Source organism: Schistocerca cancellata, chromosome 2 (genome assembly GCF_023864275.1).
Source record: "Schistocerca cancellata isolate TAMUIC-IGC-003103 chromosome 2, iqSchCanc2.1, whole genome shotgun sequence".
Taxonomy (NCBI): Eukaryota; Metazoa; Arthropoda; class Insecta; order Orthoptera; family Acrididae; genus Schistocerca; species Schistocerca cancellata.
Genome location: NC_064627.1, coordinates 137,152,263 through 137,179,952, shown reverse-complemented (window position 1 = coordinate 137,179,952; position 27,690 = coordinate 137,152,263). Strand labels below are relative to the sequence as shown.

At 39.3% G+C, this 27,690-nt stretch overlaps 1 protein-coding gene across 1 annotated transcript in view; it reads right to left on the bottom strand.

Moving 5' to 3' along the window:
* LOC126161413 (protein quick-to-court) overlaps positions 1–27,690 on the bottom strand; it is a 765,830-nt gene that overhangs the window by 19,365 nt on the left and 718,775 nt on the right. Inside the window, exon 7 of the mRNA XM_049917202.1 lies at positions 3,490–3,579. Within this exon, the coding sequence (XP_049773159.1) occupies positions 3,490–3,579 (90 nt within the window). The remainder of the gene's footprint in view (positions 1–3,489; positions 3,580–27,690) is intronic.

The window sequence follows — 27,690 nt, the reverse complement described above, 5'->3', positions numbered from 1 at the left end:
GTTTAATGTCATCCTACTAAAAGAAATAAGCTTCATGATAAGAGAATATTCTGTCATGGTTAAAAAAACAGTAGATCAATGACAGAAGACATATACACAATATGTCATGTATGTAAAAACACTACTAACAGCAAGCTTCCAGTTCCTTGCAAATTCATTTAATGGAAAAATGTATGCTTGGAAGCAGATTGTGATTTGCAAGGCCATAATGTGAAACATTCGACATGTCGACATGTGTGTGTGGGGAGGTGGGATATGTACCTGCACATAGCATGAAACAGGTTTTAAATGTAACACACACACACACACACAATATATATACATACACACACACACAAAAAAAAAAAAACAACCATGACATACATTTGAAAATTGTCAAGGCCAAAACTAGCCAATAACAGGTTATATATACATAGTGCAAGAAAGGTATCTCATATAACAAATCTGACAGCTTACAGTGGTTTTTAAAAATATTTGATTATTCACTATAATAACTCAGTTTTTATGACATAAAATTATGTGATATATAAGCTTACACATGCTCAGTGTCAATAACGTTTTGAAATTGAGGAATTAAAGTACCCTCTATCTCTGCAGTGTCACTATTTCTATGTCGACACATGCCAGCATTCTTATTTCACAGCAGTAGACTCACGTTGCACAAGTAGTATACTAACAGTTAAAACACCTGACTGCCCCCCCCCCCCCCCCCCATAATCCCTGGTGCATTCCTGGCACTGTCAAGATCTGTGTGTGACCTGGCAAAGATTGCATCAGCATCGAAGCATACTAGTGTTGAGTTTGTATGTTCTTGGGCACCATGACCGACTTCATTTTAACTCTTCTGTCAAGAGAGTTAATTTGGAGTTGGAATGGCTGCTTATGTCAGGTCAAGGGTCACACATTTGCGTGGTTCCTTTGTGATGACCTCAATTGGACAGCTGGAGCATGCTTAGTCTTCAGTGCTTGGCCGACCACATGTAAATTCATTGCCCCAAAAGTAAATGGTCTTCAATGATTTGCAGATCCTGCATGAACTCATCCAAGTCCGTTTTTATTTGTGCTGCAGTCCAACCTTTCAAACGACAATGTTTAGTAGAAGCATGAAACTCTGTTTTCTCTATTTTCAATCACAACAGAAACATTAACAAATTCAGATGGCTGTCAGCAATGAACTATCTGCTGTACCTTGTCAAAATTCTTTATGCAATACTTGGAATAATTAAGTTTTCAAATTATGAAAGCGCAACAAAAATTATCCGTTCTTTCACTGAAATTTACCAGACTTATCAAAGCACCCTTCTATATATTCTTCTTCTCTTTCTCTCCTTTTCTGGTGACCAAGTGGCAATCTCTGTTCTACATATTCTATTCCTCCCCCCCCCCCCCTCCTCTCTCTCTCTACAAACAGTGTCCCTCTAATATCACCATTGAATCCTTTGAATTTTTCTCCAACGCTTTCATTCCAACATTATCTCTGTCTTTTTTTAGTCTACTTTTATGTTGTCTCTCAGTAAATCTTTCTTGATCTCTAGGAAAAGATTGATTGTTAATCTCTTTTGCCAAATCTATTTGGAAAAAATGTGGTTGATCTGTTCTCGCATATGAGCAACTAATATCAGTCTCCTCTTTCTTGTTGCGCCTACTATATTTCAGCATTACTTCTTTATTTTAAAGTGTTATTTCTAGTGAACCCAATATATTCCTTGCGATTCTTCTTTCAAATATTTCAAGTTTATCTAACTTATAATGTGGTTTGGTAGCTCACTGGGTATGTGTCAGACTACAAATCCAAAGATGTAGCAATGCATAGTCGGTCTTAGGATTTATTTTTCTGTTACTTACCACTTTTTTCACCTATGGTACTGACCTGACTTTGTATATCAACAATGCCAAATTGTACCAGTGTTCAGAGTCCACAATGCAATGTAGGGTCACCTGTCAGTGGTGGGTCAGTCAGTTAGAAGTCACAGGGAGGCATGGCCCAAGCCTGGCAAAGCACTGTGGTATTCTAATTGACATTTTACATTTACTTAACTTATAGAACAGTCCTAAGCATTCCCTTGCATATAGCCATTCTGCTTTCATCACTACATTTTAGATCTTTATTTCAAGGTAGTTAGATAAGAATTTCTGGGAGACCACAGGCTTTTACCATTCATTTACAGCATTTTTTTTTTAAAGTATCATTTTCTTGAGTTATTCTCTCAAATATTTTAAGTTTTTCACCCTTTCTATTGTACCAATATTTTCTACTAAAAATTTCAGTGAATTGTTCACGTTCATAATAAACCTGTTTTGGATGACACATCTCGCTATACGTTTCATTAACTCTAGAAATCGTATCTTCTTGTAGCTTGTTATGGGAAATTTACAAATTTATTGAAACATTCTGTCATGTGAGTATTGAATTTTTATGTGAACTCCAACACATACTTAAACTGTTAAGTAAGGGTGTTTGGTTTGTCATTTTTACTTACTTATTACTATCGTTGTCCAATTTGACAAATGTTATTGTATTTTAAAATTTACTCACTATTATCTTTATTCATTTGTGCTAATCTACTACTGATGTGGTGTCATGCACATTAATCCAAACAGCAGCAATGTGTGTACTTCTTAAATCTTTACAGTATGGACAGAAAAAGGTCAATCAAAACCCATAACCATCATTCATATGTGATTTGTGAAATCATAGACGTCGTTCACCCAGACTCACAATTTATATGCATGCAACCAACTGGTTGATACTTTTAGTTTAATGTAGAAAGTTGTTTCTGATGATTGCATTTTGCATTTCAGTACTACTGTCCAAACACTTTCACCTATACCATATTTGTAGAAGTATCATTTTAATTAACTTGACTTACAATGAAGAGATTTCAACTTCCAGTGGGTCTAGAAAACCAGTAGCCTGTCAGCTTAATCTTAAACAAACCTCATAGAATCAAGTATGAGAAGGATAGTTGACTTTCAGTTATAGCACATGGTTATAAACCTTAGTATTTAGAAAATATCATTTAACTCCTGACTAACAAGGAAAGATTGCATTGCCAGAAGACATTAATGAATTAAACAAAACTGCATGTAACAGCTGAAACATACTGGCCACAATGGCAACATTTAAGCATACAACTAGCATAGCTATCTCTTTGAAAAGTAGAATATCTTATTTTGTAACAGCTAACAACTGTCATAATTTAAAAAAATAATCTCACAATTGGAAGCAAAAAATACCAGGAAATTAGTTGTATCATGCACAAGTCCTTCTACAATGCAGCCAAATATAAACTGGTATCTGTAAACAAGGATGAGAAGCTTTGTTGCTTATTGCTAATTTTTAAGTGGTTGTGATACTGTAATACAAAGGGTTCAGTGCATCGAAGAAGACTGCTTTGCATGCTGTTAGTTAGCAACTGCATTTGCAATGTCATGCATGGTTATGGCATACCGCTTCTCTATGCGATGATGGAAGTCCTGTAAACATACCTTACGAGTGCCAAGTAGCCACAGTGTAACAGCCTCCTTTGCACTTAGCAAAGGTATCTTTGAATTGCTTGTTTGTTGCTGATCCACTTCCTGCCAATTTCGCCGCCATGGAGAAAAATATTTTTTTTAAAAAATGACAGGCATTAGTCTTGTAATTTGGTCTTCCAGAAAGAACTGGACACAATGTATTGTGAGAATCGAAAGTTTGGTGAATATATTAAATACTACTAATCTGTAATGAAAGATGACACTGAATGCATTGAATACTAATAGTTACTGCAAAACTATAATAATTGTGGCACACTTATGATTGGACTTTCTTCATCAACTGCGAGAGAAGCAGTAGAATTCACCGGCCATTGAGGCATTTCTTAAGAAGAAAAAGAGGAAGGGGAAGGGGAAATCCTTCATGCCTTCTTGGCCCTTATACTTAAAGTTCAACTCTTAGTATTCCATTCAATAGCACACACACTTCCCAAACACCATGTTACACTGAAATTCAGAAGCTATATCAGACGCGTATTAATCATGCAGGAATTGTTATTGTACTGCAAATGGGAAATTACTATGTTGTGGATTTGCCTCTGCCCAATAACTTTGTGGAGATGAAATTAGAACGCAATCCTATACTTAATAAAGACTTTACTTCATAGTCATGAGAAAACTGCCACACTCATAATATCCAAGAATGATTAATTTTATAGCTTACCTAGTTTCATGGCAAAATCCGTGTTCACTTAGCAACATACATTTCCCATGCAAATCGTTTATTGTTCAAAGGCTGCTTGCATTCCTTTTTAAATAGCAGAATGTAAACTGACTTCTGTGCACCACACTGAGTGGTATGATGCATTCATTTTGTTTACAAGACAAAAACATATAGTATAGAGAGCATTCTTTACTATTTTAGAAAAAGTACTTTTTTTTCACAGCAATACGAGAATTTTCATGAAAAATGTATGGTTTCATTAGATTATGATTTAGGTCTAAAACCTGTTACAACCAAATGCTGCTGGGGACCATGAGGCTAATGCTCAAGTGTCAACTGCATTTTGTTGGAATCAAAAGGGTTTGTCTAACATTTCCTTTACAGCAAGGATAGCCACAAACTCTGCACATGTGCAGATTTCTATCTGCCTGACTGCACACTTTAACACCAATGTGCACCAGGAAATGGATGGCGTGCTGTATCAGAAGTTGTCCCTTCCGTAGCACAGTTTTCTTTTTAAATACATCCACTTGCTCCATCAAATCAGATATAAGTCTCTTCTCACTTTGCAACATCTTACTAAGGGCAATGTGTGGTCAAGCACACTTAAAATATGAAGTCTTCATGCGATTCTGTTTCTTTTGGTTCCTGCTTTCCTTTTCCTTCGTAAATTTGGGTCTTAAAAAAAATCACAGTAATATACATCTCCATACCCTTCTTTCATTTCCATCAAAAACTGTTGAAACTGATGGTGTAGTGACCCCCATAGATCCACATGCGATACATGGGCATGCAGTCATAAGGCATGCTACAGAAATTGGCAGATATAGCTAGAAGTGGGACAACTGTCAGAGGCTGCCACTTGCTGCACACAGCCTCCCATCTGCGCACTCTACCAGCCCGGCCATCTCTAACACAGTTACATGTATACCTCTACATTTGTGTTATAGCAATGTTATTGTGAGCCACTCCGTGGCCAGTGTACGCATTGAAATAAGTTGTTTTATAGACTCAGTAAAGTTTATTGTGTCAGTCATTGTGTAGTGTTCTCTTGTGTGATTAGAATACATCAGCGATGAGTAAGGTCACATCTTCACAGTTTTCGTTGTGCAGTTGCTTTTCACATTTTGTCATAACATGGAGTCTGCGATTCAAACATGAAGCAGCAACAGAAGGACCTCCTCATGGTCATGCAGCAGGCTTTGCTGGCATTGCTCTCCAAAAATTCATCGCTCCATTTTCTCCTCAGTTCCCTTCATTCGATGTGGCAGAAGAGGATTTGGAGGTATATGAACACAGCCTATGGCAGTGTTTTCACGCCTTCCACCTTACGGATGCGGAGTTATATCATGCATTGTTTTTGTCATAAATTTCTGCCACCTTGTATCAAGTTGATCATTGCTATCTTCCTATTATTGCCGCCACACACTCGTCGTGGTTGCTAGGATTCAGTTTTACCAATGTAAGAAGTGGCCCCGTCAGTCTTATTGTGCCTGGGCTGCAACCCTCCATAGCCTTAGTCTCAAGTGCCATTTTCTCACAGCCAATTCAGAAGTCATACATGGACATTGTGGTTTGTGATGTTCTTGTCTGCTCTGCCCTGGATAAGGAGGTTTGTCAATGGGCTCTTCAGTGAGAGAACCCCTCACTCAAAGAAGTTTTTTTTTTCCATTTCCCTGTCATATGATGTCTCATAAGCCACTGGTCAGCAACTGGAAGCCTAATGTAATATCACGGCTGTAGTACAAGGTGGTGCAGCTGTGTCCACTGTGTACGCAGCAGATGATGATATATCGGCAGTGCAATCCAGCCGATCTGGTGGGGCATGCTGCAGTAGTCTGCCACTCAACTGCACAGAACATAGAACCAGAGACCATGGATACGGATATTCAGAAACTATCATTCTCATGGCTGGTTCCCAATCATGATTCCTGCAAGCTTTTTATCAAGGTTTTGGTTCTCTCATGACAGCTGCAAATGTAGGCAGACACTGGCATGGTATTTCCCTGCTTAAAGCACAAACATTTTCAGATCTTGTCCCTCCATAGTCGTCACTAGTAAACAGGCGCGTCAGGGGATACAGTAAACAACAAATCCCCTTCCTTGGCCAATTCATGGTGGAAGTCACCTACAAATCAATGAATAAATCTGTTGCCTTTATTGTTGTCCACAACATTAGTTCAGCAAACATTTTTGGGCTTGATGCCTGTCGGACCTTTGGTTTTTTGGTTACAGATTCCATACAATTAGTATCTACTGAGGTTCCCTATCAGCCTTTGGAATCTCAGTGTTCAGAATTTCAGGATACCTTTGCAGAAGGCCTAGAGTGCACCGCAGGCTTTCAAGCCCACATAACCTTGAAGCAGTCTCTCGTCTCATATTTTTTCAAGATAGGCAGAATCCTCTGTCTCACTGCTCCCAAGTCAAGGCAGAGTTTGGCTGGTTCATCTCTCTTGTGGTTGCAGTTCCCAATTCGTTTTGTGAAAGGGCCACATATCTTGTCACTATTAAGAAACCCTCTGGTAAACTGTGCCTTTGCAGCTATTTTACGGCCACTTTGAATTCACAGTCTGTGGTCAACACGTACCCATTGTCATATCCTGACAAACTGTTCACATGCTTAGCAGGTGGTCAGTTCTTCCCCAAATTTGATCTTTCTGAAGCATATCACCAGTTAGCCCTGTATTATGAGACTAAGTGTATTATGGTTGTTAACGTGCCGTTCAGCCTTTATGAGTACCACTTGTTGATGTTTGAGGTGGCAAGTGCCTCTGCAACTTTTCAGTGCTGTTTGGAACAGGTACTGTACAATATTCCACACTGCTTCAACTACCTGGATGACACTTTCATTACAGAATGTACTATGAGCAACTATCTGCACAACCCCTGGGCCCTCTTTCAAAAACTCTCAGCCGTGGGTCTGCCTTTTAATCTGCAGAGTCCAAAATTGCCAACCATTTCTTGAGTAACTGGGCCATTTCATATTGAGGCATGGCATCCAACCAATCAAGAGCATCATCAGGGCTATTATGGACCTGTTGCATTCGCTCATCATTGTACGAGTCTGCAGGCTTTTTCAGGTTAAACTGATTTTTATCATAGGTTCATTTCAGGGTGTCCACCCACTGCATCTCCTTCTACGTAAAGGTACTCTCTTTGTCTGGTCTCCAATGTGTGACCAGGCCTTCACTGCACTGAAGGAATGCTACTTGTTGGCACCCAACAAATCACTGGTTTTGGTTACTGACGCCTCGCAGCACAGTGTGGAGGCAGTCCGCCCCCCCACATTTTCTTGTATGGCACTAAATTCCAACTAATTACGGGGGACAAAAGCCTTGGTAGCCCACAGATTGCAGCAGTGGGCCTTATTCCTCTCCAAATACAACTACGACATTCAATTTCACCTCATGCAGTGCCATGCCAATATGGATGAGTTATCCCGACTGCCAGTTGGCCTGGACCCAAGTTTGACTGACAGGAGCTCATGTATTTTCATTTGGATGTCTCCTCCCAGGCAACAGTGGTTGACCCCATCCTCAGGCAGGTAGTCCATTTAGTCCACCAGTGTTGGTATTCTCATCCTCCAGGGTGCTCATCTGGTCCACTACACAAATACTCTGTCTTACGCCATTGTTTCTCAGTCTTAGATGGGGTCCTCCTCATCTCCACAGATGATACAGCTTTCCAGGTGGTCAACCCTGGGAGTTTGTGGTGGGACGTTTTACAGTGGTTATGTGAGGGGCACTGGGATGCTTCCCACAACAAAGCCTTGGGTCACAGACTCAGTAATGGCCCGGCATAGACCAAGAGCTGGAGCACTTGGTTGCTGTGCATCTCCAGCATGCTAGTCAACATGTGGCTCCCAGGTCATTATTCTCTCCATAGCCTCCAGCAACCCAGGCCTGAGAATGCATTCATGTTGATTATGTGGTCAGTTTCTGAATGTGTTCTGGCTGACTCTCACTGACACATTTTCATGTTTTCCACGCATGGTCTGGTGTCCCTTGGCCATTACCAAAGTCACTGTCCAGCTATCCTCGTTTATGACAATGGACCCCAGCTACTGTCTCAGGTGCTTCATGACTTGTGTGTGCAGCAAGGCATTCACCATGTTCACAGAGAGGCGATCCCCTTGGTTCACACGTTTAAAGCCCGCATGCACCACTTCCCCACAAATTTTTTTCTGATGGCCTACCAGATGATACCTATTGGTTCCCAGAGCCCAGAGGAGCTTCTCCACGGGCACCAGCCACGGATACTTCTCCATCACCTCTGTCCTGGGTCCTGCCGGCCATTGCATCCTAGTGTACAGGGTTAATGTTGGGGTCAGTAGTCTGGGAGCATGGTTTTGGTCAGCAATTCCATTGGATAACAGCAGTCATCACGCAACAGAATGGCTGCCTCATCTACACCCTATGGATAAGAGACTGGGTGGTCCAGCGCCATAAGAGTCAGCTCCTTGTCTGAATGAGCACTCAACCCCCTACCCTAGTCACATCATCATCTTCATCACTACCCCAGTCAGTGTGTGCACCTACCTACAAGGATTCCAGCCTCCTCTTCCACCTGCAGTAGCACATCCATTTGAAGAGCCTACACGTTTCCCGCCACCGGCTGCAGTTCCGGTAGCATTCCAGCCAGAGTGCATACTCCTTGCCTTTTCAGTATCACACTGTCAGACTCAGGCCGCGGTGGTGTCACCGCATCTTCCACACTGCTCCCAGACATCACCAAGGGTCCCAACCTGGATTGTCCATCTCCAGTTCTGTCACGTCTTGCTATGATGGAGGGCATCAGAGCTCTCCTCATGCTGGCCACTATCGCCTATATCCCCAGATCTCTAGCGACTGGGGGTTGCTCTTTCCTCTTGCCTCCGGGGGCCTCCATGGACACGGACACAGTCTTCATATAGTGGCCATACATAACTCTCCCTGGTGATCAGCAATGCTCTGCCCTCCAAGGGGGGAGCGGGGGGAGGGGGGGGGGGTCAGCAGATGTAGTTGGAAGTTCAACCACTGTCAGAGGTTGCATCTCACAGATGCGCACGAATCCTCTTGTCTGTGCACTCTGCTGGTCAGCTGTCACTTTTTAAAGATGAGACCAGCCAGTTCTAATACAGTTACGTATTTACCTTAGCACACGTGTTATAAGATAGTTATTGTGAACTTCCCCATGAGTTGTGTATGCATTATAATAAGTTGTTTTCTAGGTTTGATAAACTTTTTCAGAAAATTTACTACTCACACCACCAACTTCATCATGTGCTCCATGCCAGAGAATTTAGCTCTTGACGCACAAAACAATGAATCCCAACAATGAATCCCATGCCTATCACCTGTTGACCGTTTTGATTTTTTGGGCTTTCATTGACAATTAAATCTTAAAATTTATTGTGCATGGTGTTGTAATGCTGCTCTATAGCAAATTTGCAGTACCCTTCGGTTACACAACAGCATAATAGATGTCATGATTCTCATCCTTCTCTGAAAAGAAGTGTGATTCTCATTCATTTTTACATGCTTGAGATGTTGGATCATTAGAATTTCTGTGCAAACAGGCACTGGATGTGTGAACTTCCTCTACAAAAAAAATCAAACTGCTAGGGATAAACAGTCTGACACTGTGATCCTGCCACACTATAAAGAAAGTTGTGCTGACCAAAAATGCCACACCAAATGTTAGAAGAAACAGCGTCACATCGTACTGTAAATGAAGTGGCATGCCTTACTTAGTAGCTCTAAAAAGGACCAAGCAAAGTCGAGATATACTGAGTAGTGGTGAGACAGGCTGAATCTCTGGCAGCATGTGTGCAGCACATAGTACATGCAAGAAAATTTTTGCACACTGTGGGCAATCCTGCTTTAAAGGAACTGAAATATGCAGAACGTACTGAGCCATAATATACCCAACTGAATTAATTGGGCCATAAGACTTTCAGGAACATTAATCTTAAGAAATCTAAAAGCATTATTCTAAGAGCTTATTTAAGTGAAGATTTGAGATATTTCCAATATTAATCCTAAACTGAAAAGAAAATAACATGTACAGAAAGTAGTAATGTCTAGTAGAAGTGTCACACTTTTAGAATTGCAAAGACTGCGCACAAATTCTTTTACACAAACTATGGTGCAAATTTTGAACTTATCTTGTACAATTTTTTAAAACAGATGAATTTCACCAGTTGGTTATGAGGCAGCATTAAAAACTGAATATAAATATAAGAACCAGCAAAGAGTATTTTGTATTTAAAAAGTAGCTACAGTACTTGTAAGTGTGGTGTATTAGAGATGTCAGATAACAGTAGGAAATGTGGATATTAGTCTAACAGAGAAACCTACATAGTTCTTTTCATGGTTTTGAAACTACAAGTGAGCAATGTGCAATGCCATCTAGTCTTTTAGCGCCAAATATAACCAAACTCCACCACAGAATTTCTGCAAAAACTTCTAGTAATGATCTTATCATAACATCATTCCTCACAGTCTCCTCCCTCTCCATCCACAATGCAATGTTAATTCAACAGAAGTTGGGAGACTTGACAGATGTTCCTGTGAATGGTGAGGACACATTTGTTCAGACAGAAGGGTGATGCTTATTTTGAACTGATTAATCGTGTTTTCTTCGGAGTTGTTATTCTGCTATCATTAATGACTACGTGCACATGAAGAATGAGGTTCCAGCACACAAGAAAGTTTTGTTCTTATAACACATTAAACTTGATTGTAAGAATTCTGAACCTCATAATCTCTTTTAACAGAGTCTGGTCATTTTATTATTGACAATTTAATATATTTCACTACTTCAGCTATTATAAATGACTAAGATATCTGAAATCAGGACTTCACCTGGTTTTGTTCTTTTTTACTGTACTTTGCTCCATTTAGTCTTTTACAACTTACTATATTCCTTCGTATTTTTAAGATACCTGATGATAATCTTGAGATTGAAACCGGCTGTCAATGAAGAAATATTTATCAGCAGCTCTTGGTAGTTGAACAAGAGCTTTCTCTATAGTAGTTAGAAGCTGTGGGGCACCAAATAAAAGTAATGGTACCACAGAAAGCTCACTAGCTCTCAAACTTGCGAAACTTGGTCCTTCTCCCACTGTGAGAGGGCAAAATGAAAGGAAGGAGGAGTACTACAGTAAACTTTATTTTACCCTTCATTATCTACGCTAACTTTTGATATCTTTCCTTTCCTCAGAACTGACTGCAGAAAAATTATTTTCTCCATCACTGATGTGAATTGTCGTCAAGTGCCTATTTACCTAAGTAAAAACATTTTAGCTAAATTCCATGTTTTCAACTATAATTAGGGATGCTCACTTTTCCTTCCAAAAACAATACTCAGTGACTTCAGGGATATGCAAAGCCATCATAATTTTTAAATAAATGCATTCTATTTCTGATTTGTCTGACATTCTTTTGTAAAGTCTGGTGTGTAAAAGGCCTATATTCACAAATGAGCCAGATGCATCTTTATGAAAATTTGACATGTTAAAAAAGCCACCATGCTAAGTATTAAGAGGGTAGAACGCTCTCTGACAAACTGTCTTCGGACAACTGCTTGTTACACTGGTGAAGAGTAAAAATTTATTATGAATAAAACAAGTTGCTCCTTGCTAGATCAAACTCTCAGGTCTCAAAATTACCACTAAAATCTCTGATTAGCTCTAGTTTTAAAGTGTTGTGTGTGAGTCTGTGCAGGGGGAATTCACCGTGACCTTCACAAAATTATCTTTAAAGTACTGTGCACAGAAAACAGTGTCATGATGCCCACAAGAAGTAATTTCCATTAATTGTTGCTATTTTTTAGTCTAATTTTAGCCTGGATGTGTGACAGCAATGGAGGGGTGTACTGTGTGGTTTGCGTCAGACACATTGGAGGGTACATTGAAGTACACTTTCTGTCTGAATATTCAGCCATTTTTTTTTTTAATCAGTCTACTGACTGGTTTGATGCGGCCCGCCACGAATTCCTTTCCTATGCTAACCTCTTCATCTCAGAGTAGCACTTGCAACCTACGTCCTCAATTATTTGCTTGACGTATTCCAATCTCTGTCTTCCTCTACAGTTTTTGCCCTCTACAGCTCCCTCTAGTACCATGGAAGTCATTCCCTCATGTCTTAGCAGATGTCCTATCTTCCTGTCCCTTCTCCTTATCAGTGTTTTCCATATATTCCTTTCCTCTCCAATTCTGCGTAGAACCTCCTCATTCCTTACCTTATCAGTCCACCTAATTTTCAACATTCGTCTATAGCACCACATCTCAAATGCTTTGATTCTCTTCCATTCCGGTTTTCCCACAGTCCATGTTTCACTACCATACAATGCTGTACTCCAGACGTACATCCTCAGAAATTTCTTCCTCAAATTAAGGCCGGTATTTTAAATTAATAGACTTCTCTTGACCAGAAATGCCTTTTTTGTCATAGCGAGTCTGCTTTTGATGTCCTCCTTGCTCCGTCTGTCATTGGTTATTTTACTGCCTAGGTAGCAGAATTCCTTAACTTCATTGACTTCGTAACCATCAATCCTGATGTTAAGTTTCTCGCTGTTCTCATTTCTACTACTTCTCATTACCTTCGTCTTTCTCCGATTTACTCTCAAACCCCGATTTACTCTCAAACCTACTGTGTACTCATTAGACTGTTCATTCCGTTCGGCAGATCATTTAATTCTTCTTCGCTTTCACATAGGATAGCAATGTCATCAGCGAATCATATCATTGATATCCTTTCACCTTGTATTTTAATTCCACTCCTGAACCTTTCTTTTATTTCCATCATTGCTTCCTCGATGTACAGATTGAAGAGTAGGGGCGAAAGGCTACAGCCTTGTCTTACACCCCTCTTAATACGAGCACTTCGTTCTTGATCGTCCACTCTTATTATTCCCTCTTGGTTGTTGTACATATTGTATATGACCCGTCTCTCCCTATAGCTTACCCCTACATTTTTTCAGAATCTCGAACAGCTTGCACCATTTTATATTGTCGAACGCTTTTTCCAGGTCGACAAATCCTATGAAAGTGTCTGGATTTTTCTTTAGCCTTGCTTCCATTATTAACCGCAACGTCAGAATTGCCTCTCTCGTCCCTTTACTTTTCCTAAATCCAAACTGATCGTCACCTAGCGCATTCTCAATTTTCTTTTCCATTCTTCTGTATATTATTCTTGTAAGCAGCTTCGATGCATGAGCTGTTAAGCTGATTGTGCGATAATTCTCGCACTTGTCAGCTCTTGCCGTCTTCGGAATTGTGTGGATGATGCTTTTCCGAAAGTCAGATGGTATATCGCCAGACTCATATATTCTACACACCAACGTGAACAGTCATTTTGTTGCCACTTCCCCCAATGATTTTAGAAATTCTGATGGAATGTTATCTATCCCTTCTGCCTTATTTGACCATAAGTCCTCCAAAGCTCTTTTAAATTCCGATTCTAATACTGGATCCCCTATCTCTTCTAAATCGACTCCTGTTTCTTCTTCTATCACATCAGACAAATCTTCACCCTCATAGAGGACTTCAATGTATTCTTTCCACCTATCTGGTCTCTCCTCTGCATTTAACAGTGGAATTCCCGTTGCACTCTTAATGTTACCACCACTGCTTTTAATGTCACCAAAGGTTGTTTTGACTTTCCTGTATGCTGAGTCTGTCCTTCCGACAATCATATCTTTTTCGATGTCTTCACATTTTTCCTGCGGCCATTTCGTCTTAGCTTCCCTGCACTTCCTATTTATTTCATTCCTCAGCGACTTGTATTTCTGTATTCCTGATTTTCCCAGAACATGTTTGTACTTCCTCCTTTCATCAATCAACTGAATTATTTCTTGTTACCCATGGTTTCTTTGCAGCTACCTTCTTTGTACCTATGTTTTCCTTCCCAACTTCTGTGATGGCCCTTTTTAGAGATGTCCATTCCTCTTCAACTGTACTGCCTACTGCACTATTCCTTATTGCTGTATCTATAGCGTTAGAGAACTTCAAACGTATCTCGTCATTCCTTAGTACTTCCGTATCCCACTTCTTTGCGTATTGATTCTTCCTGACTAATGTCCTGAACTTCAGTCTACTCTTCATCACTACTATATTGTGATTGAGTCTATATCTGCTCCTGGGTACGCCTTACAATCCAGTATCTGATTTCGGAATCTCTGTCTGACCATGATGTAATCTAATTGAAATCTTCCCGTATCTCCCGGCCTTTTCCAAGAATACCTCCTCCTCTTGTGATTCTTGAACAGGGTATTCGCTATTACTAGCTGAAACTTGTTACAGAACTCAATAAGTCTTTCTCCTCTTTCATTCCTTGTCCCAAGCCCATATTCTCCTGTAACCTTTTCTTCTACTCCTCCCCATAACTGCATTCCAGTCGCCCATGACTATTAGATTTTCGTCCCCCTTAACATACTGCATTACCCTTTCAATATCCTCATACACTTTCTCTATCTGTTCATCTTCAGCTTGTGACATCGGCATGTATACCTGAACTATCGTTGTCGGTGTTGGTCTGCTGTCGATTCTGATTAGAACAACCCGGTCACTGAACTGTTCACAATAATGCACCCTCTGCCCTACCTTCCTATTCATAACGAATCCTACACTTGTTATACCATTTTCTGCTGCTGTTGATATTACCCAATACTCATCTGACCAGAAATCCTTGTCTTCCTTCCACTTCACTTCACTGACCCCTACTATATCTAGATTGGGCCTTTGCATTTCCCTTTTCAAATTTTCTAGTTTCCCTACCACGTTCAAGCTTCTGACATCCCACGCCCCGACTCATAGAACGTTATCCTTTCATTGATTATTCAATATTTTTCTCATGGTAACCTCCCCCTTGGCAGTCCCCTCCCGGAGATCCGAATGGGGGACTATTCCGGAATCTTCTGCCAATGGAGAGATCATTATGACACTTATTCAATTACAGGCCACATGTCCTGTGGATACACGTTACGTGTCTTTAATGCAGTGGTTTCCATTGCCTTCTGCATCCTCATGTCGTTGATCATTGCTGATTTTTCCGCCTTTAGGGGCAATTTCCCACCCCTAGGACAAGAGAGTGCCCTGAACCTCTATCCGCTCCTCCGCCCTCTTTGACAAGGCCGTTGGCAGAATGAGGCTGACTCCTTATGCCGGAAGTTTTCGGCCGTCAATGCTGATTATTTATCAAAATTTAGGCAGTGGCGGGGATCGAACCCAGGACTGAAGACGTTTTGATTATGAAACAAAGACGTTACCCTTAGACCAAGGGTCAAAACCGTATTTTGTTGTATGTGCAATGAAATATGTGACAATGGTTCTATAATAGTGCTACAATTTAGTTTAACTTGTGTACAGTGATTAGGATGTATGGTGTCATTCTGTGTCATTAAGAAACAAAAAATCTGCTAAAACATTTTTTCTATATTTTCAGAAATGTAATTTTGAAACTACAACATGAACAGCCATGCCAATGATAATAGTTGCGACCATAACCAGCTTAGAGATCCTTGCATCCGCTGTGTGTTTCATACGTAAAGTCCTTGGTTGAATCATAAAAAGTCATTCATGGCTTGTGGAGAGATCCCTCAAATTGCGTAAGATAGTTGCTTTAGAAAGACAACAGCATTATCACATGGCCTTTCAAAGAATAAAAAGGGAGCATTAACTTTTCTCAGTACACAGTTAGCCACACAGCCAGTGCTTCATGAAATCTGTTGCAGTCTCATTTGAGTCCTATACAGTAATTGATGAGGGTAATGGTGAATCTACTGCTAATACATTGCCATTGCAACAGAGCACAATACCACTCTCATTTCTAGTGAAATTAGTCCACACAGTAACATAAAACAACACAGAGTTAAATGATTGTGTAAGCCAACTAGAGCATAAAAATATTGCAGACTTGTTGGCATCTAGATTACAGCAGTTGAATTCTGCAATGTACACAGTGACTAGTGTGTAGCAAGTGCTTAAAATAATAGTAGTAGTAGTAGTAGTAGTAGTAGTAGTAGTATTTGTTGTTGTTGTTTGTTATATTTACATTCAGCTTTTTTCACCAAAACTGTGGTGTTTGAAACAATGAATTACAGCACATTTTCACTACAGATTTAGGAAAGGGATGTGGGAAATGGGGCGAACTGATGTTTGTTGACTACTGTTGGATTTACAAATAACTATCAACAACAGTATGCAAATGACAAGAAAAACAGTTGTGCCTTCTCTGACTTTTCTCCAAGGGTGAAATATATGTAAAGGGGTTTAGGGCAATTCACATAACTTGAAACAGCTAATAAATAGAGCTAACCTTGCACATTAATGGCCATTTTTGTATACAACATCTTCTGAATCAAAGATGAGCTGTTTCCATCAAAGACCCAATGCACAAATTAAATTTCATTGGCTGGTATTATCTGATACTGCCTGGTCAAAACCAACTAATAAGCACACAAACACATTAGAATATACAGCACAATTTTTTAAAAAAGTGTGATAAGTTATTTTAACTTTAAGGAAACAGACTTTTAAGAAACTGTTAGCATAAACTGTTTTAGATAAGCAATTTACAAGCAAAATGCAAAAAGCACTGTGTGAGTATGTAACACTAGCAAACATCTTGATTCAGCAAGAAATATTTGGTTATAAATATACAGCCAGCAACAGTTAAAACATTGTTAATGACTGTTGAGTCTTAATCCAGACAGATTACTGAAGTAAATAAAGAAATAATAACAAGTGACACACTTTTGCATTACTGGTATGTTTTATATCATCTCACCTGCTTGCCCTCATACAATTTCATTGGACTACTCATTATTAGTCTTAAAATGAGGTTTTCCATACGTGATAAATGAATTTATAGTATCTGGAAGATTATAGTAACTGGAAGATTTAACACTGCTAAGAGTGAAACTAGAAGACACATTCAGCAATATACTGGATAAATAATCTGAAAAGTGTTTCAAAATCAAGAGATTACTTTTCAAGATCTGGGTAGAATTAATTTATACTACCTATAGACTTTAAGAAAGCAGTTACAAATGGAGAGTACTGATCAATGTGTTAAGGCGCAGCCTTTACGGCATGATAAGAAGCCATGTTATAGGGAATCATACAAGGAGTCAACACATGCTATTTGATATCCTTCATAAGACATGATATTTTCAGTACCAGAAATAAGAAACATTTCTACAATAACTACAGCACTCTTTTGGAAGACAGATGTAATGGAAAAGCTGTTATCGCTTTTTTTTTATGAAGGGGGGAAAACTTTGTATGTTTCCGGCAGTCTTTCAGGTTCCAAGCATATGGTACATTTGGTATGCACACATTTTTAAGTGAACCATCACAGATTGGATGTAATATGTTAATGACAACTGAAGGCAGTTTTGCTCCTGCAAAACAGCAATTTCCATTACTGGTTGACAACATGATTCGAATAAGATAGTTCGTGCCTTTTGTGGACCACGTTTAACTAATGCTTTTTTAGTTTTCTGCTATTCCACTCCCAAACTCTCTTCATGTGCTGACTTATAATCTCCATCCGTAAGGTCAGTTATGGACATCTGCCATCTGTGTGTCTATTACTCATCTGTATGTGTCACTGTATGCTTTTGAAATGTGGTGCTACAGAAGAATGCTGAAGATCAGGTGGCTAGATCGCATAACAGAATTTGGGAGACAAGAAATTTGTGACACAACTTGCCTAAATAAAGGGATGAGTTGATAGGACACATTCTGAGACATCAAATGATCACCAATTTAGTTATTATAGGAAAGTGTGCCCCCCCTCCCCCATGAACCATGGACCTTGCCGTTGGTGGGGAGGCTTGCGTGCCTCAGCGATACAGATGGCCGTACCGTAGGTGCAACCACAATGGAGGGGTATCTGTTGAGAGGCTAGACAAACATGTGGTTCCTGAAGAGGGGCAGCAGCCTTTTCAGTAGTTGCAGGGGCAACAGTCTGGATGATTGACTGATCTGGCCTTGTAACATTAACCAAAATGGCCTTGCTGTGCTGGTACTGCGAACGGCTGAAAGCAAGGGGAAACTACAGCCGTAATTTTTCCCGAGGACATGCAGCTCTACTGTATGATTAAATGATGATGGCGTCCTCTTGGGTAAAATATTCCGGAGGTAAAATAGTCCCCCATTCGGATCTCCGGGCGGGGACTACTCAGGAGGACGTCGTTATCAGGAGAAAGAAAACTGGCGTTCTACGGATCGGAGCGTGGAATGTCAGATCCCTTAATCAGGCAGGTAGGTTAGAAAATTTAAAAAGGGAAATGGATAGGTTAAAGTTAGATATAGTGGGAATTAGTGAAGTTCGGTGGCAGGAGGAACAAGACTTTTGGTCAGGTGATTACAGGGTTATAAATACAAAATCAAATAGGGGTAATGCAGGAGTAGGTTTAATAATGAATAAAAAAAATAGGAGTGCAGGTTAGCTACTACAAACAGCATAGTGAACGCATTATTGTGGCCAAGATAGACACAAAGCCCATGCCTACTACAGTAGTACAAGTTTATATGCCAACTACCTCTGCAGATGATGAAGAAATAGATGATATGTATGACGATATAAAAGAAATTATTCAGGTAGTGAAGGGAGATGAAAATTTAATAGTCATGGGTGACTGGATTTCGTCAGTAGGAAAAGGGAGAGAAGGAAACATAGTAGGTGAATATGGATTGGGGGAAGGAATGAAAGAGGAAGCCGCCTTGTAGAATTTTGCACAGAGCATAACTTAATCATAGCCAACACTTGGTTCAAGAATCATAAAGGAAGGTTGTATACCTGGAAGAATCCTGGAGATACTAAAAGGTATCAGATAGATTATATAATGGTAAGACAGAGATTTAGGAACCAGGTTTTAAATTGTAAGACATTTCCTGGGGCAGATGTGGATTCTGACCACAATCTATTGGTTATGAACTGCAGATTGAAACTGAAGAAACTGCAAAAAGGTGGGAATTTAAGGAGATGGGACCTGGATAAACTGAAAGAACCAGAGGTTGCAGAGAGTTTCAGGGAGAGCATAAGGGAACAATTGACAGGAATGGGGGAAAGAAATACAGTAGAAGAAGAATGGGTAGCTCTGAGGGATGAAGTAGTGAAGGCAGCAGAGGATCAAGTAGGTAAAAAGATGAGGGCTAATAGAAATCCTTGGGTAACAGAAGAAATATTGAATTTAATTGATGAAAGGAGAAAATATAAAAATGCAGTAAATGAAGCAGGCAAAAAGGAATACAAACGTCTCAAAAATGATATCGACAGAAAGTGCAAAATGGCTAAGCAGGGATGGCTAGAGGACAAATGTAAGGATGTAGAGGCTTGTCTCACTAGGGGTAAGATAGATACTGCCTACAGGAAAATTAAAGAGACCTTTGGAGAGAAGAGAACCACTTGTATGAATATCAAGAGCTCAGATGGCAACCCAGTTCTAAGCAAAGAAGGGAAGGCAGAAAGGTGGAAGGAGTATATAGAGGGTTTATACAAGGGCGATGTACTTGAGGACAATATTATGGAAATGGAAGAGGATGTAGATGAAGATGAAATGGGAGATAAGATACTGCGTGAAGAGTTTGACAGAGCACTGAAAGACCTGAGTCGAAACAAGGCCCCGGGAGTAGACAACATTCCGTTTGAACTACTGATGGCCTCGGGAGAGCCAGTCATGACAAAACTCTACCATCTGGTGAGCATGATGTATGAGACAGGCGAAATACCCTCAGACTTCAAGAAGAATATAATAATTCCAATCCCAAAGAAAGCAGGCGTTGACAGATGTGAAAATTACCGAACTATCAGTTTAATAAGTCACAGCTGCAAAATACTAACGCGAATTCTTTACAGACGAATGGAAAAACTGGTAGAAGCCGACCTCGGGGAAGATCAGTTTGGATTCCATACAAAAGTTGGAACACGTGAGGCAATACTGACCTTACGACTTATCTTAGAAGAAAGATTAAGAAAAGGCAAACCTACGTTTCTAGCATTTGTAGACTTAGAGAAAGCTTTTGACAATGTTAACTGGAATACTCTCTTTCAAATTCTGAAGGTGGCAGGGGTAAAATACAGGGAGCGAAAGGCTATTTACAGTTTGTACAGAAACCAGATGGCAGTTATAAGAGTCGAGGGGCATGAAAGGGAAGCAGTGGTTGGGAAAGGAGTAAGACAGGGTTGTAGCCTCTCCCCGATGTTATTCAATCTGTATATTGAGCAAGCAGTAAAGGAAACAAAAGAAAAATTCCGAGTAGGTATTAAAATTCATGGAAAAGAAGTAAAAACTTTGAGGTTCGCCGATGACATTGTAATTCTGTCAGAGACAGCAAAGGGCTTGGAAGAGCAGTTGAATGGAATGGACAGTGTCTTGAAAGCAGGATATAAGATGAACATCAACAAAAGCAAAACGAGGATAATGGAATGTAGTCAAATTAAGTCGGGTGATACTGAGGGAATTATATTAGGAAATGAGACACTTAAAGTAGTAAAGGAGTTTTGCTATTTAGGGAGTAAAATAACCGATGATGGTCGAAGTGGAGAGGATATAAAATGTAGACTGGCAATGGCAAGGAAAGCGTTTCTCAAGAAGAGGAATTTGTTAACATCGAGTATATATTTGAAGTGTCAGGAAGTCGTTTCTGAAAGTATTTGTATGGAGTGTAGCCATGTATGGAAGTGAAACATGGACGATAACTAGTTTGGACAAGAAGAGAATAGAAGCTTTTGAAATGTGGTGCTACAGAAGAATGCTGAAGATAAGGTGGGTAGATCACGTAACTAATGAGGAGGTATTGAATAGGATTGGGGAGAAGAGAAGTTTGTGGCACAACTTGACTAGAAGAAGGGATCGGTTGGTAGGACATGTTTTGAGGCATCAAGGGATCACCAATTTAGCATTGGAGGGCAGTGTGGAGGGTAAAAATCGTAGAGGGAGACCAAGAGATGAATACACTAAGCAGATTCAGAAGGATGTAGGTTGCAGTAGATACTGGGAGATGAAGAAGCTTGCACAGGATAGAGTAGCATGGAGAGCTGCATCAAACCAGTCTCAGGACTGAACACCACAACAACAGGAAAGTGTGGAGGATAAAAATTGTAGAGGGAGACCAAGAGATGAGTACAGTAAGCAGATCTAGAAGGATATTGGTTGCAGTAGTTATTTGGAGATGGAGAGGCTTGCATGGGATAGAGCAGAATGGAGAGTTGCATCAAACCAGTCCTCACATTGAAGACCACAAAAACAACAACACTTTTCCCTATCCATAATTTCTTCTGTGACTACATCTTTTGTAACCTCCCTTCCACACTGTGGTGGTCTAGCATTTCTAAGTGTACTCTCACATCTTCTTGGGTAAACTGCTGTTGCTTATTATATAGATACACAGGCTAGTCTCAGTCACCTTTTTGTCTTTTCATCTGTCTGTTCACTGATCTGTGTGTACAGTTTCTTATTTTGCCTTTTCTTCCAAATGTCACATTCCTTTCTGGGGCCAAATACTACTTTAGTATTTTAGTCTCTACTTTCTTCATGTCCTTGGATTCAGTTTTCCTGTAGTGGGCAAGACATTTGGACTCAAACAGCACTTCTGGTCTTATTACCATCTTCAAGTGCTGCAAATTAGTTTTTATGGTTATTGATTTCATGTAAATGAATTGTATGAGCCTTTAACAGAAACTCCATTTTCATAATTATGTTTTTAATATTTTCTTTGTCTTGTCCATGTCATTATTTGCACTCCACTTTCAACTTCCTTTTATTATTATGTGTGCTGTTTTAAAGTTCATCAGCATTTTCATTGCTTCTGTCTTTTTATATGAAATTTTCAAGAGTGTTTTCTGAGATGTCATTGCAGCAGCATTTTTCCCTGATCTTTTCTTTCATTTAGGACCACTAATCAGCAAAGTATGAACAGTATACGCTTAGAGTGTTCTTATGAACTCACCTTATAACAGCTGTACTTCTTTTTGCCACTGTTCTCTCAATTCCCAGATTATTTTTACCCAAAACTAAATTAAAACAGTACTGATGAGATAGCATGTGTCTTTGTATCACTCCTCTCCTGATACCAAAAGGTTCTGATGCTACTCCCTGAAGTCATACTTTAGACTTGGTATTTTTGTCTGCGTGATAAGATCTCCGATCTTGTGGCCTACACAGAATTTCCCTACGATGTCAACTAATGTTTGTCTATTGAGTTGTATTTCACATTAAAACCTGCAAATGTAGAGACTGACTGCCTGTTTTCCAACTTCCAAATTTTTATAGTAAATCTATGTATTGTCTTACAAGTAAGATTGAAGAAAGGCAAACTTAGAATTACAGCATTTGCAGATTTAGAGAATGCTTTAGACAGTGTTGACTGGACTACATTCTTTCAAATTCTGTAGGTTGCGGGGATAAAATACAAGGGTTGAAATGTTATTTATAACTTTTAGAGAAACCAGACTGAAGTTATAAAGAGTTAAAGGATATCAAAGGGAAGCAGTAGCTGAGAGGACAGTAAGACACGGTTTGTAGCCTATCACTTGAGTTATGCAATCTGTACATTGAGCAAGCAGTATAGGAAACTCTCACAGATGGCAAAGGACTTGAAAGAGTAAGTGGATGGCAAGAAAAGTGTCTTGAGAAAAGATTACAAGATGAACAAGATTAATGGAATGTAGACTAATTAAATTAGGCAATGCTCAGGGGTGACATTAGGGAAAGATATACTAAAAGTAGTAGATGGGTTTAACTATTTGTGCAATAAATTAACTGACAATGGCCAAAGTAAAGAGGATATAAAATGCAGACTGATAGCAAGAAAAAAATTTTTGAAAAAGAGGAATGTATCAACATTTAATATCAATTTAAGTAATATGAAGTCTTTGTTGAAGATATTTGTCTAAGTGTAGCCTTGTATATGAGGAAAGATAGATGATGAGCTACTAAAAAAAAGAGAATAAAAGATTTTGGACTATCAAAGAAAAAATGGGAAGGACAAGTAACTAAAGATGAGGTACTAACTGAAAAGAAATTTGTGGCACAACTTGATAAAAGAAGAGGTTCACCTTTCTTATTTAAAATACTGCTTTGTTTTCACCAATTTTGTTTTCTGTCTCTTTTTCTATCCCATTTAGCAGAAATATCCCTCTGTAGTTATTTACATCTTTGTGTTGTTTTTACTTGTTTATTGGTGATGATTACCAACTTCTAATTCTATGGTATTCTCTACTTTCCCAGATATCTTTATCATCATCTTATTACCTGCCCATTTTATAATTCCAGCTTGAATTTTATGTTCTCCTATCCCACTATTATTCTTTTGCCCTTGATCATTCTTTTTACCCCTTTCTTCAATGTCTCGTCTGATTGTCAAAATACTTTACATTAAACAGTTTTGTTTCTAGTGACCTTTTGAAGATCAATAGCTCATTTGGATACTCAGAAAAGATTTTAGATATTTTTATTATTTACTGCCACTCTGAAGTGTAGCTGTCATAGTGTAAAGTCTTGAGGTTTTTTTTCTGGGGAGTTCTCTTCTAATTCATCCAGTTCAGCTCCACAGCTTGGCTTTTGACACTTTCCGGTTAATTTCACATTTTTCATTTTTTTTAATGCTCGTGTGATTTAACTGTCATTTGCTTAACTGTTCCTTGATATTCGTTTCAACAATGGAAAAAAATCCAGGATGGAATAAAAACAATATGGAAAGTATAGAGTGTTACCCACCATAGCAGTCAAGGCTCTAGTGCTGAGACAGTGGTCGTGTGTGTGTGTGTGTGTGTGTGTGTGTGTGTGTGTGTGTGAGAGAGAGAGAGAGAGAGAGAGAGAGAGAGAGAGAGAGAGAGAGAGAGTTGTGCTTGTGCAAATGTTTGTGTGTGTTTCCTGCTGTATAAGAAGGACTCTGTCCAAAAGCTTTAATATTTTAGCAGTCTCTTTTACTGCGCTTGACTCCTCTATGTGATAAAAATCTATCCTCTCCATATCATTGCGATACTCATATAGTCACTCCGGGGCACTTGTTTGAAGTGTATTGACATTATTTTTAAGTTTAATTATCTGTAGTATTTGATAAAACCTTCTCCATTAAGGCTGACTTGTCTGTGAACTGGAAAACCACCTACTATGCTTCTGTGCTTCTTTTCAGGGCCTATTTGTGCATTGAAATCATCTACCACAATTATCACTTGGTGCTGTGATATTTGGATACTTGTTTCCTCAAGTTCTTCCCAAAACAGTTAAAAGTCTTCAGGGCTCCTCTAGTTTTTGATGTTCACAGTAGAAAGTCTGTCTATGATTGTGGACAATTTTTTGCTGGATATAGAAATCAGGTTCGATAATTTTCATGATGCTGATTCCACACTTATAAATGATTAAGGAACTGGTTTTCTGTAGCATGTATATGCTGATGTGATCATTCATTTTTTTGGTTCCATGTCTGAATTTACCAATTTTAGCTATTGTGTTTATGCTCAGCATGCTAACTATGTGCTGCTTCTTAGTGTGAAGTTTTGAGGGTTTCAGAAGCTCCAACTCTCCACTGCTACTGATTTTCTAGGCACCCCGTAATTTGATATCTGGAGAGTGTGTCATTCCAACATAGGCCTGTTTACCTGCTGGGGTATTTGCCAACATAGTTTCCATCATGCATAAGCTGAAAATCACTATGTGAAGATGGTTGTTATGTAACTTTCATTCGTAAATAGAGCCTCTTAGTAAACAAATGTTACATAAGGTGAAATCAGAATAACGTGCATCTGTCTCAAGAATATGCAGCATGAACCCTCAGCTTAAGGCAGACAAAATACTGTGTTACAGAAAGCAGATGAGTGACCAGGTATTGGGTGTACTTATAGTTATGTAACATACGGTATTGTCTTTGTTTATCTTCCCTAGAGATGAATATTAACATATGTCTGTCTGTCTGTCTATCTATCTATCTATCTATCTATCTATCGGTCTGCATGAATGGAATCACATATGAATAGTTCAATGGTGCCTTCCACTTGGCTGTAAGAATAAACACAAAAACGGACAAACTTTCAGGTGTACTTCTAAAATAGTTGTGATGTGTGTGTTATTCATTGTTTCTGACTAAATACACCAACTCTGGTCTATTCAATGATGATATAAAGAGAGCACGCTGGAGTAAGCAGTTCCAATTACTATGGGTCTAGTTTTGATAACAGCACAGGGACAGAAGCCTTTTCTGCTGATGCGCCATTCTCAGAATGTGTGCCAAAATCATTATTTCTTTTCAGGCCTGCATGCACAATAGGTTCACCCTATCAGAAAAGCATGTAAATGGATTGGAAATTGCACTCTGGAGAAGTATGTTCCAAGTAAAGTGTACAACTAAAACCACCGTCAAATGTTAGCGAAAGATCTCGCTGAGCACCTGAGAAAATTCTGTTGCCATAAAATTGCTAATTGGTCTGAAGGCATCTATCCCATCAACTGTTGACCACTCTGCTGTGGTGATAGAATACAGCAAATGGGAAACTGAAATTTTAAATTTTGCATGTAAGAAATCATTCATGCTGGAGGATTGCACAAACATACTGTCATTGGATTGTTAAACAGACACCCATGTGGAGGACATAGTAATAAGCATCCCTGGCACAGAAATGCAACTGAAAGAGTTGAAAATAAATGAGTAACCAGATCTTGATAGAATCATAATTTGATTTTACAGCGCGTATCAATGACACTGGCCTATTACTTTGCTTTATCATGAATCTGTCACCTAATGCTATGTCCAACTGCGAAAAATCTCATGTGACTCCAGCATATAAGAAGGGTAAAGGAATGGACCAGCAAAATTACAGACCAATGTACGTAATATCGTTTTGCTGCAGAATTCTTGAACACATTCTCAGTTTGAATACAAGACATTTCCTTGAGACGGAAAAATCTTCTGTCCACAAATCAACATGGATTTACAAAGCATCACTCAGGCAAAATTGGATTGCCCTTTTCTTGCACAATATCCTGTGAACCATGGATGAAGGGTGACAGGCAGATCCTATATTCCTAGATTCCCGGAAAATATTTGACACAGTGTCTTATGGCAAATTTAATGCAAAAATATGAATATACAGAATAAGTTCCCAGACACATGAGTGGCTTGAAGACTTCTTAAGTAATAGAATCCAGTACACTGTTCTCAATGAAGAAGGTTCATTATAGACAAGGATACAGTCACGAGTGCCCCAGGGGTGTGTACTAGAACCATTCTTATTCTCTATATACAAAATGATCTAACAAACAGGCAAGTACCAATCTGTGGCTGTTCGCTGATGATGCTGTAGTGTACAGGGGTGTCATCACTAAGTGACTTCAGGAAAATACAAGATGGCTTTGACAAAATTTCTAGTTGGCAGGATGAATGGCAGCTAGCTCTAAATGTAATAATGCAGATGAGTAGGAAACACACTTGTGTTTCTGAGTACAGTATTAGTAGAGTGCTGCATAACAAAGTCACATCAGTTAACTATCTAGGCATAATGCTGCGAAGTGATAGGAAATGGAATGAGCACATGAGAATGGTAGTAGTGAAGATGAATGGTCAGCTACAGTTTATTGGGAGAATTTTAGGAAACTGTAGCTCATCTATAAAGAAGGCCACATACAAAACAATTGCACAATGTGTTCTTGAGATCTGCTTGAGTGTTTGGGATCCTCACAATGGTAGATTAAAGGAAGACACTGAAGCAATTCAGAGGCAGGCTGCTAGGCCTGTTACCAGTAGGTTTGATCAACATGCAAGTATTACGTAGACGCTTTGTGAACTCTAAGGAGAATTTCTGGGCGGAATAAATGCTGTTGATTAAATTTAAAGAACCAGCATTTGAAGTTGAATGTTGAAGTATTCTACTGCCACCAACGTACATTTTACCTAAGGACCATGCACGGTCAATTTTCTTGCCGTATTTGCAAATAGAACAGGAAAGGAAATGTCCAATATTGGTACAAGGTACCCTCTGTCATGCATCATATAGTGGCTTATGGAATATGTATATAGATGATTATGTAGATGATGTATATGTGTGACAGGCCCCAGTTTATTTTCTTAAGTTTTCTCATTGCGGCTGCCTAGCCTTAACATTTATCACCAACAAACATCCTTAGCACACACTTTCTACATCAATTCCCCAGTGGTGATGTTTGTTCCCTCAGCCTCCCCCCTCAGTGCATCATCATGTCAGAAAATAACATGCTGTGTTTTTTCCACACTGTCACTCTTGCTCCTAAAACTTCAGCTTTTCACAAAAAAATTACCATTTTATTTTGTGCATTCCAAAATTGAGTTTAACACCACATATTATCTGCCTGAAGAAAGTAATCAACTTCATTACCACTACTATATGGAGAGTATCACTGCTTCTAACTGGCTGTGCAAACTCCCATTTCCCCTAAACTCTTTCCCATATTTTGCCATATGAAGGAACTGCTGGATCTGAAACCTAATACTTTTTTCATGTTTCCTTGATGTGTCTATTGCCATGTGA